At 35.2% G+C, this 20,616-nt stretch overlaps 1 protein-coding gene across 2 annotated transcripts in view; it reads right to left on the reverse strand.

Annotated features, from left to right (window-relative positions):
• MARCHF1 (membrane associated ring-CH-type finger 1) overlaps positions 1–20,616 on the reverse strand; it is a 222,836-nt gene that overhangs the window by 70,418 nt on the left and 131,802 nt on the right. For both annotated transcript variants that reach the window (XM_059469932.1, XM_059469931.1), the window contains one exon: positions 18,722–18,861. In XM_059469932.1, coding sequence (XP_059325915.1) covers positions 18,722–18,823 — 102 coding nt within the window. In that variant the 5' untranslated portion in view covers positions 18,824–18,861. The remainder of the gene's footprint in view (positions 1–18,721; positions 18,862–20,616) is intronic.

Here is a 20,616-nt window from a genome sequence, read left to right on the forward strand (position 1 = left end):
ATTACTGGAATTAATAGGTTTTTGATAATCTCTTAGTGCATACCTGAAAGAAGTAGTATTATGGTTAACAAGAACCTTGACATCTTAACATGGAAGTTATGAAACCTAGCACACTTTGGCATAGTAAACATACAACAAAACAAGAATTTATCACAGAAGTATAAAATTATTGAAAAATAGCTTTTTAAAATTAAGTACTTGCACTTATAATCCTAGTGCCTGTGGGACAGAGAAGAGCAGACAGCACATTTAATAATCCTCCTAACCTATCAAGACCCAAGCTATTCCGAAAACAAGTTGAACATTTCAAAAGTGCTTTAACACAAAACCCAAGCATCTCATTGCTATTATAGCACTTAAAACCCTTAGTTTTAAAATATTCTGAGGCTGCTGTTAAAAAACAAAAAAATAATATTCACATAATTTATGGAAGGCATTAATAAAAATATGCTTTTAAGTGCAAGTACTAATTAATGGACTCCACAAGTAAGAAGAGGCAGAAAAAATCAACATAAAACATGGAATCATAGAAAAACTCTTCCCAGTGATATTATATTAATTGCCTATGCAAGTTTACCAAACAAGAAAAAAAAATTGTGCCTCTAAGTAGGGAATAATTTAGTCCAAAAAGTATGTAAACTAAATAGGTCACCTGCAGCCCGGGATTCAGAAGTAGTCTGACAATCCTCTGCTGCTTTCACATAGAGCCTGCATTCAGTCCTTTCTCCCTGCACAGCTGCACATCATGATCACCACCCTTTCAGCTTTCATCACATTAAAATCACATCAAAAATGTTAATTATTGTTTTCCAGTGAGAGCTTTCAATGACAACATGTGACTCCAGTCAAGCTGTTGAATATAAAGCCTTTTCCATGTTTGCGTGGCAAATCACCTGTTTGCTTAAATCATTAAGAAAACTGAAAGACTAGTTTCCATATAAATATATAAGGTAGAAAAATAACTACTTTGAAATCAAACTAAGATTTAGGTCAGACACTGGAAAGTTAAATTCCCAGCAATTGTTAGAGTGCACAGGTATTGCAGAGAGTCTGCATAAATTATTCTGTCCCACACCAAAATAAAAATTTGACCCCTAGCTAAGTGTTCCAGGCAATGCCAAAGAATCTAGTACTCTGTAAGCAATATACAATGCTGAGGCATCTCAAAATCAGGTTATGTGAGACACATCAATTACTTTTGAAACACATAAGACTATTCTGACCTGCTGAGTTTACAGATACAAGATGACAGGATGAGTCTTTTAGTGATGCTTTTTGTGCACACATATCACAGAAGACCTGTCTTCAAATAGAATCATGATCCTTTTAGTTTCACCTTTGATTTTGCCTGATGTGAGAGACTCTACTGCCCAAGTACCAAGAACTAGCCTGGGAACGAAATTATTAATTTAACTTTTTCCTGCATGTGTTCAGAGAAAGGTTTACAAGAAGTGATAATCAAGGACAAAGACTCCTCCAGAGATTCTAGCTCCAAGAACCTTTCTGCCTAAGCATTTTCAAAAACCAAAAATTCTTGGTTAATTTTTAATCTAAAATCATCCCCCAAACTCATTCAATACTTTGATACTAAAAAAATTAAAGCGGGGGGGGAAGTCATCAGTTTTTATTTACACTGAACTTCCACCTCCTTCCTCAAATCCCTCAACCATCAAGTCAGCAGCCCAGGAAAAGCTGCTGTTCTCTTCCCCCTTGCAAAGAATGGTGAAAGTGACACAAGCACAACCTCTGTGAAGGCCAAACACACACATCTGGGTGGGAATCCCAGATGAGCAATCTGACTATTCATCTTGTCCTGGCCTCTCATTCCTGAGGTGACCAGGCACAGCACCAAGGCTGCAGCCAGCAGTGGGATCAGCTGAAATGGAGCAGTTTATGTCACCTGCTACTCTGCCATTCAACTGCAATTTCAGCACCCATGAATTTGCTGACAGATTTCATCCTGCTCTGGTTATTTGGGAATCCACTGCAGGGAAACATGAAATTAGAAGCAGCACTCTGCTTGAAATTGTTTTGAAGGTATTTCACATTCTTTCAAAAAAGAAAAAACAAACAAACAGGTGTTTCAAAGACTCTAAGTTTAATTTCTTTAATTTTGACTGTCAAAGGGGTAGAATGCATAATTTTGGAGATAGTATCAGTAAGGGACAATGATTTTTTCCTTTGAAAAAATTACACAGCAGTCTTAAAATTGTACAGAAACAGCAAAGACATGCCAAGCCTCAGGGACTCTTCCAATTTTTTAATATGGCCTATGAAAGAGGCATAAAGGGCACTCTTTCTAAATCCATGAAAGAGTTGACAATTTATTTCAATATGCATCTCAGTAGGAGCCCAGGGATTTCATTAACAATAACAAGGAGTAGTTCTTCACACAATCCAGTAATTAAATCTGGAATTCTGCCAGAGAAATTGGTAAATTTTAAAATTTAATGTTCAATAGATATTAAAAGCAATGCAACTGATGAAATTATTGAAAGTAAATACTTTTATCATGGGCTGTTAAATTCCCTGTGTTATCCCCTCTTCAGTTTTGGTAAGCACGTCACAGAAATGTTGAGATTTGTATTCTTCTAAAGACCTCAGTTGCTTTGGAAGGAGACACGACTATTTTTATGTCCATCTTTTTTAGATGGAGCAAGATGGAAAGCGCTCACAGTTGAATTTCATTATTGCTTTCTCACTGTTCAACACTTGGACAAAACAGAGCAATACACAACAATTCCAGTGGCAGCACAATATTTCACTTTTAGGAGCACAGTGAATAATATCAACTTCTGCCATATCGAAGCATCTTTTAATACCAAAATGCAATGTATGCCTTATTTTGTATCATACTCAGCCTCACATGAAAATATTATGCTTGTAGCTATAGCAAGAAGTAAACTTAATATGAATTACAAACATATTTGTATGCTACTTCATATCTTATACTCTGATGTGTTTATTTGAAAGCTCCATTAACTACTCAGTACAACAAGAGGTAATGTCATTGCTGCCCAGGAATTGAGTGAAAAATGGTGAAATCTCATGATTTGCATTTTCAAAACAAGGCACCTGGAAAAGATAAATTAAAAACTACACAAGAATAAAATTTCCTGGGAAAAAAGAAAATAAATTTGAACAACCGAGGAGAAATCTGTTTTGCAGACCTACATTTTTGCTCCTTGCAGATCTCTAAAATACTGATTAGGCCCAGGTTGGCTTATCCCACAAGAGCTGACAAGATCACAGCTCATGGCAGTATGAAAAGTTAATTTCCTTTGTTAATATGCTCATTGCTACTGCATGGAGTGAGACAAATGGAATAGGGAAAAGGAATTTTTAAAAAAATTAAGATTAAAGTACTTCCAGCAAGTCAAAGTATATTTAGCTTTTCTCATCCCTCAGTTCATTTGCACATATATATTTAAGAGACACTTTAAACAACACATGGCTAAGGAGTATTGCTATGAAGATGTTTACATACCTTATCCATTGAAAAAGGTGCCCTTCTACAGCAATAAAATGAACAGTTGGCTAAATTTCTCATCTCAGCTCACCAAGTATTAATATGATTACCATCTTGCAACCAAGAGGACTACTCAGGTAGAAAGAGTTGGGTGCTCTATCAAAATCAGTCATGTATCTTTAATTACTGAACCTTCTACAGCAGATTTTCAGGCATGAAACTGGTTTTGCCCAAATCTATTCAAATCTGAAAATCAGACAAGATTTTTTAAATCAGAACAAAAATATTTCTAATGTTTAGTATTTAGGCTTTGACTTTAAATTTATTGAAAAATTATACACAGTCGATAAAATGAAAGGTAAAATAGTAGAAAAATGGTGTTCAAAACCTTTCCCTCTTCCCTCTCCCCACAAAGATATCTGTGCTGTCCATTGCTGAGGCTTTGAAATTTGAAAAGCAAATCCTACAATAATTCCCTCCTAATAGAAAAGACCTTTAGATCTGGGGAAGACAGATGTGCACAGCAGAGACTGGGTGGGAAATGATGGGATGGGGAACGATGGGAAATCAGGAAGGGCAATGTACAATATTTAAATGTGATTTTCAAGTTTGAAGTGTTTGAAAGATTTTTTTTTACTATTTCAAAGAAGAGCTTAGAACACAATTCTGAAAACATAAACCTCAACTTCAACTAAATTTTTTTAAAACTTTTCTAAGCAAAGGAACTCAACTTCTATTAACAATAAATTTCCTTCTTACAACACAAAGCAGAAGTCATGGTTTTGTTCAAAAGGTGAGATTTATAGAACTCAATACAAAAATATATGTTTCCAAGAGAAAAGTATTTGCGTGAACATCAAAAACAGCTTCATGATTGTGGCAAGTTTCATCACAGATATCTCTTGATGGCATAGGTTTTAGTGAGGATTATAAAGCCATTTCAACTACACTGTTTCCATTAAAATAAATTCAGGACATCCAAATCCAGAGGCAGTGACTGGAAGGCTATTAGAGAAAACTAATAAGCTTTCTTGAGCAGACATGTTATTCACAGACATCCTGCTGAATCTAATTTTTTAATATTGTTTTAAAGATAACCTACAGGTCAAATGCATGGGAATACATTAAATTTTCACTCTCAGCTTTCTAAATAATGTATGTAAAAAGCTGTCGTTTCTTAGCCTTGAGCTTCATTTAATACTGTGTCTGAAGGAGAAAGGAGTGAACATGTAAACCCCCTGGTTTTCAGTATCATATATATAATTCTCCTCACACACTCCATTTAGAAAAAAACCCAGTAAAATGTCTTTTCTCTCCTCGTTTTTTCTAATGGCACAGAAAACTTAGCAGCAATTTAATTCTCATGTCTGATATGGAAATATTCATCCTTTCCCAAAGTCTTTATAAATTTCATATTATTGAAAAAATAATGTAAATGTTCTGATTTCTTGTTTCATGTAAATAACTATAATAGCAATAACAACAGCAATACTAGCAGTAGTAATGTCTGCTAGTAAAATTGAAGCAGTCTGAGGTGGCTAATGGAATAATGTAAAGACTCAGCCAATAAATCTTGAAGCAGTTACATTTCTTGGTGTCTGCAATCCGTTCAAGGAAAATGGAAGGTTTAGGAAATAACTAAAAGAGAAATTGCAAAACTTTACATCATTCATGTGTGCCAAAAGTTACTGATTCTTGATTTTCTTATATCATGTTTTTGTTTATTTGATTTTTCAGATTTCAAGGGGTCTAAACACTAAACCTGAGATTGTGGTAGTGTGCAGAAAGCCCTAAAGAAGTGCTCAACTTGTCTGGACAGAGATGTCTACACCACCACTGACAATTCTGTGGTAACACAGATGTTATTTTGTAGGTAATGTGTTTGAGTTATTTGGAAAAAAAATAAAATACTGTGGATCAAAGTAGACATTCTACTACCTGCAGTGAAAACCAGACGCTACTAAGCTGCACTGGAGAACTGTCTTGCTTTGTTTTTAGCAATAATGAATTAAAATAAATATATTTTGCTTATTATTATACACACAGCCACAGTAGAGTTTATCCCATGGAGTCTACTCCATTTATCTTTGCCTTTAAACTGCATCTAATGAAATAACGTATAAAAATACTCAAAAGTGCATTACCTCATTTAATTCAAGTAAATACATTAGGTTTTTAAGAGACATTCTAACAGTTTAAGTTAAAAATTATATTTACCACAGAGTTATTGCTGCAAGTCTGCAAGCATTTCAGAATGTTTTTTAGCTTATTTCTCTGCAGGAGGCAATCTGTATTAAAGCAAAATGAAAACTTGCAATCAGAAAAATTCAACCTCTCAATATAGAACAAAGAACACACAGGTCAGGTCTCATCCAACCCACTACACCATTTCAAATGTGAAAAAGTCACGAGTGAACTTGGTCTGATCCCCTAACAGAAAACAATTCTCAAATATTCTTCCACCTTTATACATATTTTGATAAAGGAAGAGTTTACCTGAACCATGCAATTAAAAAAATGAAAAATAGAACAAAAAACCTCCAGACAATGGCCCCTAGAAACAAAATTCCTAATGTTATCATCTCTAAATGACAAAAAATAAAAGATTTAAAAAATGAAAGAAGTTCTTTCCTTGAAGTGAATTTTTTTTTGATTGCTGTTTAATTAAAGTACATGCTGGACTCCAAACCATATTTTAATGCCGACAATTTGTTGGTCACTCTGGAATGCAAGAATGCATAGGTATGCACAGACCCCATTCTGACTGGCCTGTATGTGGTTAATTGCCCTCCAAAAATAAACACATAGGTAGCCAAACCTTGAAGAATTTTCTCATGTAACAAAACTAAGTTGCTTTCAGTTATTTCTTTTTACCTGCAAGAAAGCAATCGCTTTACCAACCACTTTGAATTGAATATAAATATGCAAAATTGCTACAGAAATTGCACACTTTATGCATCTGATGAGCTGGTGAGCAGTGCATTTCCCATGTCAAGCACTGACTGACCAAAGCATTAACTTGTGTTACTGTAACCCACACTGTCAAAAGCCTATCTCTTTGCAAATGGTTCTTCAAACTCTGAACACTGAGTTGAAAAATCTTTCATACTTGACCTCACTAAGAAAACTCATGTAAAAAGATGATTTTTTTTCTTTTATAGAAGAACAGACCATGTTTTCATGGACGATACTGCAGTTAAAATTTCTTGATTCAGCCCTATAAATGAAGATGCATTACTTGAAAACTTGTTGTCTATGTCAAACAAAAAACTTTTAGGCCACTTACAGCATTTAAAGAAAGTTTTTATGTTCCACTTTGCAGAATTCTTTTCTTTATTAGTATTTTAAACACTTTTTGCATTCATGGGAAAAAGATTTCCAAAATGCACATTTACTTTAATTATGCCATCCTGTACGTTCTCTAAGTCTCTTTTGAGAAAGAAACATGATCAACATACAAGATTCAAGCAGGAAAAATGAATGTTCCAATGACTAAAGTAGAGCAAGATGACTGTTTGTGATTCCTGTCAATGATGGTGCATATAAAAACCTTGGTTTGCTTAGAACAGACCTTCAAAAACAACAGATTAGTGATAAATATCTCAAAAAAAATTTTACACTGTATTTTAAACATACTTGCATGCCAAAAGTGTAGGCACCCATAGAACATGAAAACTGCATTTAGCTAGAAGTGTCAACACAGTGAATATTCAGCTAATTGATATTGCTTACTACAGGAGCCAAGGTCAACTATGAATAGGGTGAGATAAAGCATTTGGAAGAAAACAAACTTTCTTAAGGGAACAAATGAAGTCAGAATTGTACAAGATACTTGTCAAAGTGGAGTTGACATCTGTCAGTATTTACAATACAGTATTCACTTTTTTCCTCTATTATCTTCCTCATTCCATTTTCTCTCTCTGTTTTACATAATAACATTTTTTTTAATCCTATCTGACTCACCCTCCCATTATTTAAAAAAATGTCACTGTAGGACCTTGATATCAGTAACATCAACTCTGAGATGCATCACTTCACACATTCTAAACGTATAACTTCTACCAGTTCCCTGAAAGGATGACCATTTTTACTGGAATCCCAAAATAATGACTTAAACCCAAAATTTATCTTCACCCATTTGAAAACATCCCTCTTGATTAGAGACCAGGATTTTCAGATAGGGAGCACCATTAGGCATTTATGCTACTGGGACATTACAATTTCTTTAAAAATTACATGAGTGTCTTGAACTAGCTATTCACAAGATGAGAATTTTATAATCTCAGTTCTAAGCAAAATGGCTTTAACCCACAATAGCAACAAAACTGAAGGGAAATCATGCTAAGTCTACATAAAATACTCAACCTATCCCATACTACTGTAGTTCAACACACATAATTATTGATGTTTTGACAATTTAGTAATTATTCATGCAATTATAATTTAAATTGATTAATTGAATAGCTCATTTTTCTGCATTTTGTTTTTATCAGTTGTTATTAACATTTCAGAAGCATTAATATTTATAGATTACAAAGATCACATGAAGCAATTAACACATTTTGGAATATTATTACCGAGCGAAAACAAACATCAAACACAATTCAATAAACACGAGTTTCCATAATACAAAAATGAATTCAATTCTTTCAGCATCAGATAGGTAAAACATAATATATATAATATAGATACAGTTTTGATGCACCCCACTACTGACAGAGCACCGTGGGAGCTCTCAGAGGCACCTGCACTGCTGTTGCTGTCTTCCTCTGCTGGGAGTTTGTAATTAGATGGAGCAGCATCAATGCACCTCTGCTCAATGACCTTATTACCATAAATTTCACTACACCTAAGTTTATTCTGCCTGCCTTCAAATTTACTCAAGTCAGAGCCTGTACTCAAGAGCTGCTCTGCGAACTACAAAGGGTAACAAGCCTGCAGATATCTTGGTTTTGGGGGGTTTCCTTTTCCTTGTTTGTTTGGGAGGTTCTTTGTCTAAGGAGAAAACAAGTTCAAATGAATGGTCTCTACAGCAAATGAGCTTTATGTACAACAGCTTTTTATCCCACAGTACACCTTTCCCCTTTATTTACATATTTGTCTCACATAATTATTCCAATGGCTAGTGAAAATGCCAATGATGGACTGACTGAGAGTAGAAATAGTCCTACAACAGACTCTTCTCTAGGACTTAGGACAATGTGAGGAGCCAAATAATATCCAGGAAGAGTAAAATAGGATTGCAGGGAATTAATACAATCTTCTATGTTCTTCAATTTTATTTTTTTCTCTTAGCATCTGTTCCTTCACATTTTTGATCTTTTTTTTTTCCTTTTTAAAACTTTTTTTCTTTTTTTAACTTTTTTTCTTTTCCCCTTTTAGGGAAAGAAAGGGAGGCAAAAATTCTACAAGCTACCAAATTAATTTCTGTGGAAGGAATAAAAGTTCATAGAAAAAGGACAGAATCTGTCATTTTCAATTCAAATATTTTATAGCCAACTACCTTTTCAAAAAAAGACATTTTAATGTGATTTCTACATACACAGTTTAGAATCCTAATCTTAAAACCAAAGTCTTTCTAGGACTACTGTTTAGTATCCTAGCAAATATTTCCTTTAGAAAGAGGGAAAAAACCTACATGGACAGAAAATCAGAGACAGAAAAAAGCTAACACAAGCGTCATAGCAAATATTTCTATTTTCATTCCAAATTTCAAGTACCACAGACATGGGATTTATGTAACCCCCAACATAAAATCACACAGCAGCCTAAGTCATGTTATTGCCTTCACCTTCAGTTTAAATTTCCCCTTCTTAACCTTATCCTGTTACTCCCATCTCATACTTTACGCAAGGGCCAGGGGGAGGGAATAACAGATTAACCCCAGAGGTAATCAGCCTAACAAGGTCACAAGCAGTTTTTTCTCAGTCAGCAGAGTCAACACAAGTGATTATGGTCAGCATCCACATACAGCCATCTCTGACCACACAGACATGTTAATGAAATTGATAGGACTGGCATTTCTAAGACAAATATTTGAACACCTCTGAAATAGCAGCAGGGTGCCTGGTTCATCCAGCTATCTCTATCTCCTGTGGATCAAACACTAAACTGAAGCTTGTCTGTTGATTCATCTTTAGAAAAAAAAAATAGGTCTTTGCTATATTTTCTCCTCCTTCCTTGTGTTAATTATCCAAAGTTATTAAATCCTTCCACTATCAACCAGGATAAGTCTAACACCTTTGTCTCTAGTGGATTGAAGCACCTTACTATTTTAAGTGAAATTTCATCTCAAGCGTTCATTAGTTCATATTAATGACGATGAAATAATATAGCAGAAATTGCTTTCACAAAGTTACATGGAAGTTACACACAACAGAAGTCAGTGCTTTAACCTACACAATAATTATGACTCCTTTCCTCTCCTGCACTCTCTGTTGCCGTTTTTTGTTTAAAAGGAACACCACAATTCCAGCTGCAATGGCAAGTGTTCAGTGACGCTGACAATACAAAACAGGGACATTCGATTCCAGAGATTTTCCAGACCATACTTTTGGAAGAATCTGCTCATAAAGGTTATATTTTATTTGAAGGTATGATATCTCCCCAGACCCTATTCCACCTCAGTTCTCCATCAAAATCACAAAGAAAGGAAATCCCACAAGTTGCAGATTACAAGAGCCCTACTTAATCTTCTGTGCTACAGGCGCCTCTATGTGATAAAAGGAAGAAGGACGGAGAGCTGCCATGAGGACTCAGGCTGTCCCCAGCCAGGCTAGGTGCTCACGTGAGAGCCCTGACATGTGCAGGCCCATTACCTGCAGGAAAGCACGGAGCTGGAGCACAGAGCTGCTGAATGTGTGCTGAAATGGACCCACGAGGCTCTGGCACAGCAGTGGGAGCGCAGCTGCAGAGCCGTGCTGCACTGTGCAGCCTCTAGGACACAAAACCAACACCAACCAATTCAGCGTTGGGAAGACTTTTACTGAGGAGGGCAAAGCAGAGGAATACATCAGGGATGCATCTAGGGAGATACACAGCTCCCTATAGCTGTGCAACTTCTTTCACCCTTGCCTGTAACAAAACTTCTGTACTGATATGAATGCAGGAAATGGCTTCTAGGTGTGCACGTACAACCCTATTTTCCTCTTAATAATATATTTTGCAGCAATCATTACTTTGCAAACCACTTCAGAGTGAGAATGAATCCTGTTGCAGAAACTTAAATGATTAGGTAAAATTTAAACTAGCAGGTTTGAAATACACACACATATATATACACACTACACAAACTTAGATGCACATATTCACATTTGCATATTTTCAAGCCTGCAAATGGTATCAGTATAGACTATTTAAACAAATTATGCATACGTATTTCTGTTTACAGCATTGAGTTATACAAACTGCAGTAGTCAGCACAGTAGAGAGCTTATCCTTAAGCTGTTGCTGGATCTTGTTATTCAAGTGGTATGGGACAGCAAAATTTCATAAAAATACTAGGGAACCTGAGGAATGAGAGTATAAATAAACTTGCACTTTAATTTAATTGTTACCTTGAGATTTTTAACAAGATAAAGTGCCTTATCATCTTCCACCACCACCTTTTTTCCTTTTTTTTCCTAACATGGCATGCTTTCATAGCTTTCCTTGCTGGTATTACTCTGGCAATAATGGCAATAACTCTGATGCTTCCTATCATCTTGACTTCCCCACTATGGTGTGTGTGCTCACTTAATGATGGAACTGAAGGCTTCACTGAACTAGAATGAGAATAACTCAATTTCACCTTATAAAAAACTTAGGTTAATTACTTGGCCCTGTCTGATTTTCTCATTTTCAAGAACTCATTTACCAGATAGAAACTAAATGGTCATCTGGCAATTCCCTCTTGTTTCAGCACCTGTAACGCACATAACCTGAAGTTTTACATACTTTAAATATAAGATTTTTATGAACATATGAAAAATTTCTAGATAAATAATTTATTGAACTTTCAGTCAAAAATTATGGGAAACAGTCTAATGTAGTCAGATATAGCTCTCATCCTCAAAGCTAAAAAATTAATAGGTGTTAAATTCTACATTGAAATGAATGCTCCTTTTCCCCAGGTGAAAGATTAATTACAGCTTCAATTATACAAAAAGGAAACAAATTATGAATAATTTATATGAAATAGATTTGAAGCAATTTTGTGGGCACATGCTGCTGTGAGACACTAGATGCATGAAATATTCTGGGGAAAATAAAGAGTTGAATACAACCTATTCAAACAGTGACACAGACATTTAACACATTTTATGTCAATGTCTTTTTATAGTAATTTTATCTAGAGAAAAACATTCTGTTGCAAATTTCACTGATAATAAATGCAGAAACCTAACAGCTAAAAAACCTAAAATATAATTTGAGTTATAAAACCAAATAAAACATAGCAGTATAATAACAATAAGATTAATAATGATAGTGGTAATATTTCAACTTTACTGCATTATTGAATCCAGCATTCAAATAAGCTTTTCTTTTTTCCTCCAATATTAAAGTTATTTTTGTGCATACAAATTCAAAATACCATTAATTTTCTATGTTGCCTCTGTTTTTGGTTAAAAAAGGCAAAATGAAAATTCTTTAAGTGCAGATTGTAATTTTAAGCCTGCCATAGGGGAAGTCTAACTGAAATCACCGTTCAAATACGTAAAACCTTGACCATATCTTTGTCACTCATAAATAATGAAGTGACACTGGTGGAGACTTACCCAAAAGCTTTTGCCTACATCTACCCTGCTCTAATTGTTTATGTATGCAGAGAAAAGGAACACAAATGAGCTCTTAACAACTTTACATCCTCGCTATGTATCACATTCACGGTGAGAACGTAGAAGGTGACGGTAACCAAGGCTACAACTGCTAATTGGTTTAAATATAAGGAAAATCAACAAGATTGGCCTGGGGTGCCATGGCTCCTGAGGCCTCTGCCAGCTTAGGCTGATCCTGTAAATTGTAAAGCAATACTTTGTTAAAACAATTGCCCTGCTGGGCAGCATGCTGCACTGTGCAGAAGGATGTGGAACACCTACAGTACAAGGAGCAGTTTTCATAACTTTCCCATGAACAGATTCTTAGGGAAATCATATCATTTATTATACTGGTGAACAATTCCACACCTTTTAAAATTACATTTCTCTGCATAATCTCTCTTCCATAGTTTTACTCACATGTACACATTGTTTGGCTATTATATTAATGTTACTACTATATTTTTTAAATCAGTTTATAGAGACCTTTGTAGGTATGGTATTGTGGATTTCCTAGCTGGTTCTGCAGCCTTATTCATAAAATCTACTTAATAGTTATAGAAATAAGATGATAATTCGGAAGAAAACTCCACATTCTTAGATAATTACTCTTTTCTCACATCTAGTTTTTGAGTTTTAAATTACATGGTTTTCTTATAACAAATTAAAATACAGATCTTAAACATCTCATCACTCCCTGTCAGATTAACAGTTCAAGGCTTGCAATATAAAAGGAAACTTAGATGTACCCTATTTCACAAGATTTTCAAGGAATTACATTATCTTGATGAAAATCAGGCAGCTAAACACTTCAAACTCAGATGAAGAACTCCTTCTTATTCTGAAATTAAGTTTGGGTGTTTAGATAAAGATCCCAGATATAAGGAATGGTTAGGGCTAGATGGGACCTTTAAAGATCATCTAGTGATAAATCATTCTTACACTATTAGAATCTCACATAGCTAGAAAAAACTTACAGTTAAATCCCAGATACTCACTTTATCATCATTGGAGGAGAACCTCTACCGGTTTTGGCTGGAATAAAGTTAAATTTCATCATCGCAGCTCACATGGGGCTACACTTTCAGTTTTTGCGGGAAACAGTGTTAGTAACTCAGGGCTGTTTCAGTTTTTGCTAAGCAAGGCTTACAACCAAGAACATTTCTGCTCCTCACCCCACCCTACCAGCGAGGAGACTGGGGTTGCACAAGGAGTTGGGAGGGGACATAGCCAGGAGGGTTGATCCCAACTGGCCAAAGGGTTACATCATGTTCTGTGGTGTCATGCTCAGCATATAAATCTGAAAGGAGGAGGAGGAGGAAGCAGAAACATTCAGAGTGGCATTTTTCTTCCCAAATAACTGTTACACATGATGGAGCCCAGCTTTCCTGGAGATGGCTGAACACGTGACTGCCCATGGGAAGCAGGGGATAAATTCCTTACTTTGCTTTCATGTGTGGCTTTTGCCTTGCCTATTAAACTGTCTTTACCTCAACCCTCTTATCTTTCCCATCTTTCCTCTCTGCTTCTCTTCCCCATCCCACTGATCAAGTGAGAAAGCAGCTGTAGGGTGCTGAGCTGTCAGGGCGAACAGCAAAAACCTCCCAAAACCCTCACTTTTCCTTGTTTGTTTAATTATATTTCAGAATGACTGTTGTCTACTATTAGCTTGCTTAGTCAAAATCAGATGTGGCAACATGGGATCTACCTATGTCAAACAGATCATTCATAATCACATTTTACTTTGTGTTGGAGAAGCACATGGCATCATTTCCTCGCATAAAAAGAAATTATTCCTTAGAGTTAAATCAGATGCTTGATCCTTTGTCATAACTTCTAAATTTCATTTGCATACAGAAACACAAATTACCTAGTTACTCACCTGACTATAGGACTATAGTTCCACATATATGCACCTAAAATTCTGGTTGGGAATACAACAAGGAGAAGTGGTTCATACTAATGGCTACAATTCAGCACTAAGTACATGCTCTTGTGCCATTAGCTCCGTGTGTTTCACGTGATGTAATGAATTAAGGACTAGCCCATGCCCTGTGCAGAAGAGGCTGCAAATAACAATTGGGAACATAGATTATAATAACGCTCAGATTTTGAACTAGGACACAGAGAAACACTAGGCATTCTGCAAAAAAAGTTGGACACAGAACTGCTTCTAGGCAAATTGCTTAATCAATGTTAATACATATTTACATATTCCCATCAAAATCATTTGAACCCACCACATATACATATGCTTACAGAATCACAGTATAAATAGATACTGTCAGCACAGAGTGATTAATGAAGAAATAATTTTAAATTTCTTATTTTCAATTATATCCATTATCTTTTCAGAAGACAAAAACCTGGCAAATACTACTGCATAAAATTATGAGTATTCAAGATCTAGATTCTTTTCAAATAAAGGAAAAAACATTACTATTCTTTCCCCAATTTTAGAAACATCAGAGAAAGGGAAAAATGGAAAAGAGATGAGTTTGCATATTGCCTGGTGAATAGAAAGAAGAACATTAATAATTTGAATTTATACAGTTTTCATGTATTCTAATTCAACATAGTCTAGAGGTTTGATCTCAAAACTAAAATAGTAGCTACAAAAAAGTATCAATAAAGTGATGCTAAATCTATGCAGTATGATAAATGTGCTACTGACAGGCAATAATGTTACAATTGTTAGGAACAGAAAGCTTGATCTGGAATACTGTGCATAACTGGTCATTCCTGTTCAAACTGGAGCAGGAATAAACAAGACATTTTAAGATACACATAGGAATATGGAAACTATGACAAAAAGGGAATATTGTATTACAGGTCTCTCAAAATATGATGAACATTACAAAGGATGGCTCTTCAAAGTTTAGAAACAATGTATACAGAAACAAATGAATAATAAATTCAGCTTGATAAAGAGATGATCTCTAGCTATCAGAGAAGCAAAGTCAATTCCAGGTTTATGTTCTACTACAGCAAGTTAAATAACTATTTGAAATTGTTTTAAATATAAAAAAAATATTTACTCACTGCGAATCTGAAACTATCAATACAACCCCCCAAATCCACAACCTACACTATTAAACAGTATTTTTTCAGAACTTATACCTCCTTTGATGACAGAATGATTCAAAATTTTCAAGGTGTGCTCAGAATCAAGAAGCTAGAGTGCCATCTAAAACTGAATGCAAGGTTTCAAACTTCAAATGAAGTAGACTAAGGTGATAAAGCTTGGAAGTATTATTATAATTAAGTTGACAACAGTAACAGAAAAATGTTTCCAAGATGCCTTAGTTGAATTCTGCTAAAATATTTCAGAATTTATTTGATTTGGATGAAGCTAGAACATCTTAAAATCAAATAAAATGAAATGGGGCAACTCCTTTTATTAAACTCTTTAAATACATTCCAGTGTTTTCATAAGCTTAATTCTTCTCTATTTTTTCTGCAGTGCTATTCAGTGTTCCATTTACTTGGTTAATGAAAAAAGCATTTGCTTAATGATCATAACCTGCTTCCCGCTCCGCAAGCTCCCTTCTGTTTTTCACAGAGAGAAAAATATTTCTTTCCATAAAAGTGGACTGGCAATGGAATTCCTGCCACACGAGGAAAGGCTGAGAGAACTGGGTTTGTTCAGCCTTGAGAAAGGAAAGCTTAGGAGAGATATACATTATCATCACATTCCAGGATTTCAAGGGTGGCTACAAAGGAAATGGAGACTCCCTTTTACAAGGAGCTAGAAGCAAAATACCAAGTAATGGGTACAAGTTGGGCACACTCTGATTAGACACAAGAGGAAAATGTTCTGCAATGAGAATAATAAGCCATTGAAATAATCCCCAAAGGTAAGGTGCTGGATTCCCCAACACCGGATATTTTTAAGACTGAGCAGGACATGGTACTGTGCCATCTTGTCTGTATGGTGCTTATGCCAAGAAAGGTTGGACCAGATGACACTTGAGATTGCTTCCATCCTGGTATTCTAGGATTCTGTGAAAAATTAATGAGAATTGCCTGCCATTTCCAGATCATTTTCCTTCGGAAAAGCGGCATTGTGAAATGCCCACTTTGGGGTTTAGTTTTAAATGGAAAGTATTTTTCAACGCCTTAGCTGAAATTCAGAAATAAAGAAGACATTCTGCTGCATTAGAAGTGTACACAAAAGCATATGGCAGAGGTCAAAAAAAGATGCAGTCTACATTCCACTTTGCTTCCTTCCAAACCCAGACTTGTCACCTACAGAATAAGGAAGCAAAAAGCTGTGTCTTCATGACACAGACCCACATGGGCACAAGACTCACAATAAAAACCCATACTGAGGGAATCAGGTCCACAGAGGAGCTGCAATGCAATGAAAAATGCAGTTTAATTGGAAAGAAGGGGCTTGAATAGCTCATTGGAAGTGGCTTGGTACACTTAGAACAATTTGCTATATTCTTTATTTTCTGCTGTTTCACTATTTTTCAGTTTTCAGCACTAAACTCTGTATCTTCACTCAAGACCAGCCAGAAAATTTTTCAATATTGAAAAGGTAATGACTACTAAGCAAAATCAAAATTGATTTCAAACAAAATTTCAGATTAAAAATGTTCACAAGTGAAAAAAGGATTTTCAGTCAACATCCTGCAAGTTGGAAAGATATTGCCAGCAAAAGCTTATACTGAATATAATTTTCTTCAGATGTGAGGGATAGAAAAAGTCATGGTTATGAGAGTGGGAAGCAAAGAAAATGAAAAGGAAAGCTTGGCAGGCCTCGAGAGACATTACTGTTTTATTTCCTGTTGTGAGGATTATTGTTCTACAGCCAATCACGATATTAAATGACACACAGTATTGTCCCCAGTAGTTTATTTTTCTGGCTTTCTCACACACTTCAATCTACATGCAAGCTTATTTTTGAACAAGTTTTAATATTATTAGGGTTAAAAGATGCTAAGTCTATGGATGCACCAGTTCTGAACTGTATTTCCATTTTATCAGTTCTAAATCCCATCTGGTAGATTGGAATGCTTATCTCATGAATATCAAAACAAATTAAATGTTGACTAGCAGTCAAGCAGAAATCAAAATATGCAAATTTCCACATATCCCAATTCTGTAATAGCTACCTCCTGTTACTATTAATAGCTAAATAGTAAAAGCAATTAAATAAAATTTAAAAATAAAATAGTAGTAGTAATTAAATGTGGAGATAATATACTTGGCATCTTTTCTAATGGAATCATTGATTTTTAATTTCCTTTATTTCTCTGAAAGTAAAGTATTCTAGAGGAAAGTGAGCTATAACAATATTCTACAATATATATATAAAACTATAAACTTTGCAGCTTTTACTGCTGTCTTTTTGTGTTCTCTTTTATAGCAGAAACTTACATTCTATACAATTTACTACTGAACACGATAATTTTGCCACATTAATTAGGGGCTTTATTTCACCAAAACTTCAACAGCATTCAAGCAGACTATGGTCTCTTCATTTGGACTAGCACATTTCTTCAGTGGATAGGAACAATTATTCACCTTTTAGCTTAGCTGTCACCCTGTCCATGTTTCAAGAACTGCAGGGCAGTATTTCCTGATCACTCCTGTTTTTAAAGATAGGGAAATACAGTGCCTATCTAACACTCATTAATGAAATTGGAGCAGGCATATCGAACTGAATATATTTCAAATATTCAGTCTTGCTGTAGCCTGAAAATGTCAGTTGAATCAAAACAAGCAGACAAGTAGACAATTTTTCCTCTTAGAGACAGGGCAGTTGGATGCCTTTACATACAAGTACCAGTTCTTACTCACCTGGCCAGGTCTACTGATGTAAGTGGCTTTATTTCAATGAACAAAAACTGCAGGATTAAAATTCTTATCAATAAGTCACTTTATTCAGTTTCAAATGATACATTTTAACTCCACCACGTACACTGTCAACTTTACATTGCCTGTACATCTACTATCAAGAGCTTTGCATGCAGAAACTCAACCATCTCTTGCAACAGCATGTTTAATATATGAAGATAATTTTAAAATCCAGCTGTCTGCCACAAGTTTAGGCACATGACACTTTGTTCCTGTTACAGGCAGGAACAAAGAGTAAATGAGGTGCCTTCAGATTATGTCCAGTTGTATTCATCAGAGACCAAATGCCATTGCACTGATTAGGATCACAAAGAATGTAAGTGACCCATACTCAGTCATCTCCTGCTTAAACACTTCACCATTGACAAAACATCAATACTGGTTTATAGACACAGCATGCAAGTCAGAATGAACCATGCATTACATAAGAGACCAAAAAAAAGCAAACTGAAAGAGCAAACAGATGTTATATCAAAGGGTTTCACACATGGAGGAAATGCAAGCAATGGCAAACAGTACAATTTTAAAAATAAATTTAACACCTCTCCAGTTCTGAGCATGCCACTGTCACAAAATGCAACTTTTCACTCACCAAAGTAGAGTTATGTGAAGCATCACCTGAGACCTCGGGTGTTCTTGTGCTGTTTGGAAGTCTGTGAGGGTTACGAGCTATCGCTTGGCACCAGCCCAACATTTTCTCCTTCCACTTATCCCTTCTCAATTTCTGAAATTCTGAAAATAATTTAGATTCCCTGAAACATTGACACTTTGAATTCATTGTGTGCATGTCTCTGGATGCATGCCTTTTAAAACAGCTTTTTAAGTTATATCTGAACAAGCTAGTAAAACATATTTTTAAAAGAACATATTTTCCTAAATTATTCCAAAGTGCTAAACCATAAAGGTTAGAAAAGAGTCATGCATTTTCAGAGCACCTTACATGCATTAATACTATTTTTGTGTCAGCAAATACAGTGCCTTCTCTCCATGTTAAATCTTCCTCATGTTGTAACTTAAATTTTGATGAGTGTTATTTTAAAGGGGCTTTATTACAGAACACCTCTGAGACTAGCACCACCCCAAAAACTATATAGCATTTGGATACAAACCCCCACATTCACTGAAATAAGGAGAAACAGCCCTAAATCAGCAGCAGATACTAGATAGAAATAAACAGTGCGAAAACACACAAACCTGTATGTTACCCATGCCCAGACACTCCAGAATACCTGGCTCATCTTGAAGTGCTATGCTAGGATATGTTGTAAATAGCAAAACCTAATGCAGGCACACCCGAAATAAATGCTCTGTGCCAATTAAAAATTGCCTCTGAATTTACTTCTAGTTTGAAACAATAACAAAATACCTTGTAAATAACACTATCACATTCTGGAAATGCAGCACTAGTAGAGGATACTATTAAGTGTAAGAAATCCTCATAAGTATGTTTAAATCTCGCAATCTGTTTCTTCCCAAGTGAAGTTGGCAACGGAGGAATTCAGTGCAAAACTTTGCTAATTAATTACAAAAAACAACTTAGAACAATTTTATTCTCAACATCTGAAGCAATTTCTAATCTGGTTGTTTATAACATAATGTAATTCAAAATGTGTTATTCTGTTATTTCTGAATCATGAAACATAATAAACAGGAAGATTAACTTTCCAGACTAAGTGCCTAGTACTCCAAATAAGGGTAGCACTAGACTGAATAAAACTGGAAAATAATGGAAAAAAAAGTACAATAATGCTGAAGACCTCCCATGGCAGTATGCAGCATCATTGAATATTATGCACTTGTAACTTAAGTTTATTGTTTCTGCAATACATCTCCATGCAGGACACAAATTATGCATACATTTACAGCAGATTTTATCTTTCCAGGTTCTGAGTCTGACAAACTACAACCCCTTCCTGAATAAGCTCTACCATTTCCACACTTAACCATTAATATATAGTTTTCCAAGTATGAAATGCACAAAGCTGTATTCCCCACAAAACCTCACGGAAGTGAAAGGAATAAGTGGAAATTAGCATTAGCTTTATTGCACTGGAGATGATTAGGTGAGTGAGACAGCAGATTAAGTGATTTTTTTTTTTTTTTTCAATTTTTTGGTCCCTTTGAATCTCAATGTGAGATAAAAAAGCATGCTCAGTAAGAGATTAATCAATCCTTTCTATACTGCCTGTGCTCATGAAGACAAGAAATCATTTGAATATAGGTACACTCTTATTCTGGTCTCTTTGGTGTGCAGAACCCTTTGGAAGATTTGCAATTCATTTTTTGCCCTGAGCAATCAAAATGACTGCCACTGTCCAGATCATAACTGAAAGAAAGATTTTGCTCTTGCTCATACACCTGAAGAACCACCACAAATAAGTTTCCTGAAAACAATCTTAATTCATCATCTAGATTTCTGAAAAAAATTTAAAAATTACTTTATTCATATTTTTAAGGTGAGAAATTTTTTACTTTTAAGTTAGCCAA

The sequence above is a fragment of the Ammospiza nelsoni genome, chromosome 4 (genome assembly GCF_027579445.1).
Source record: "Ammospiza nelsoni isolate bAmmNel1 chromosome 4, bAmmNel1.pri, whole genome shotgun sequence".
Classification (NCBI taxonomy): domain Eukaryota; kingdom Metazoa; phylum Chordata; class Aves; order Passeriformes; family Passerellidae; genus Ammospiza; species Ammospiza nelsoni.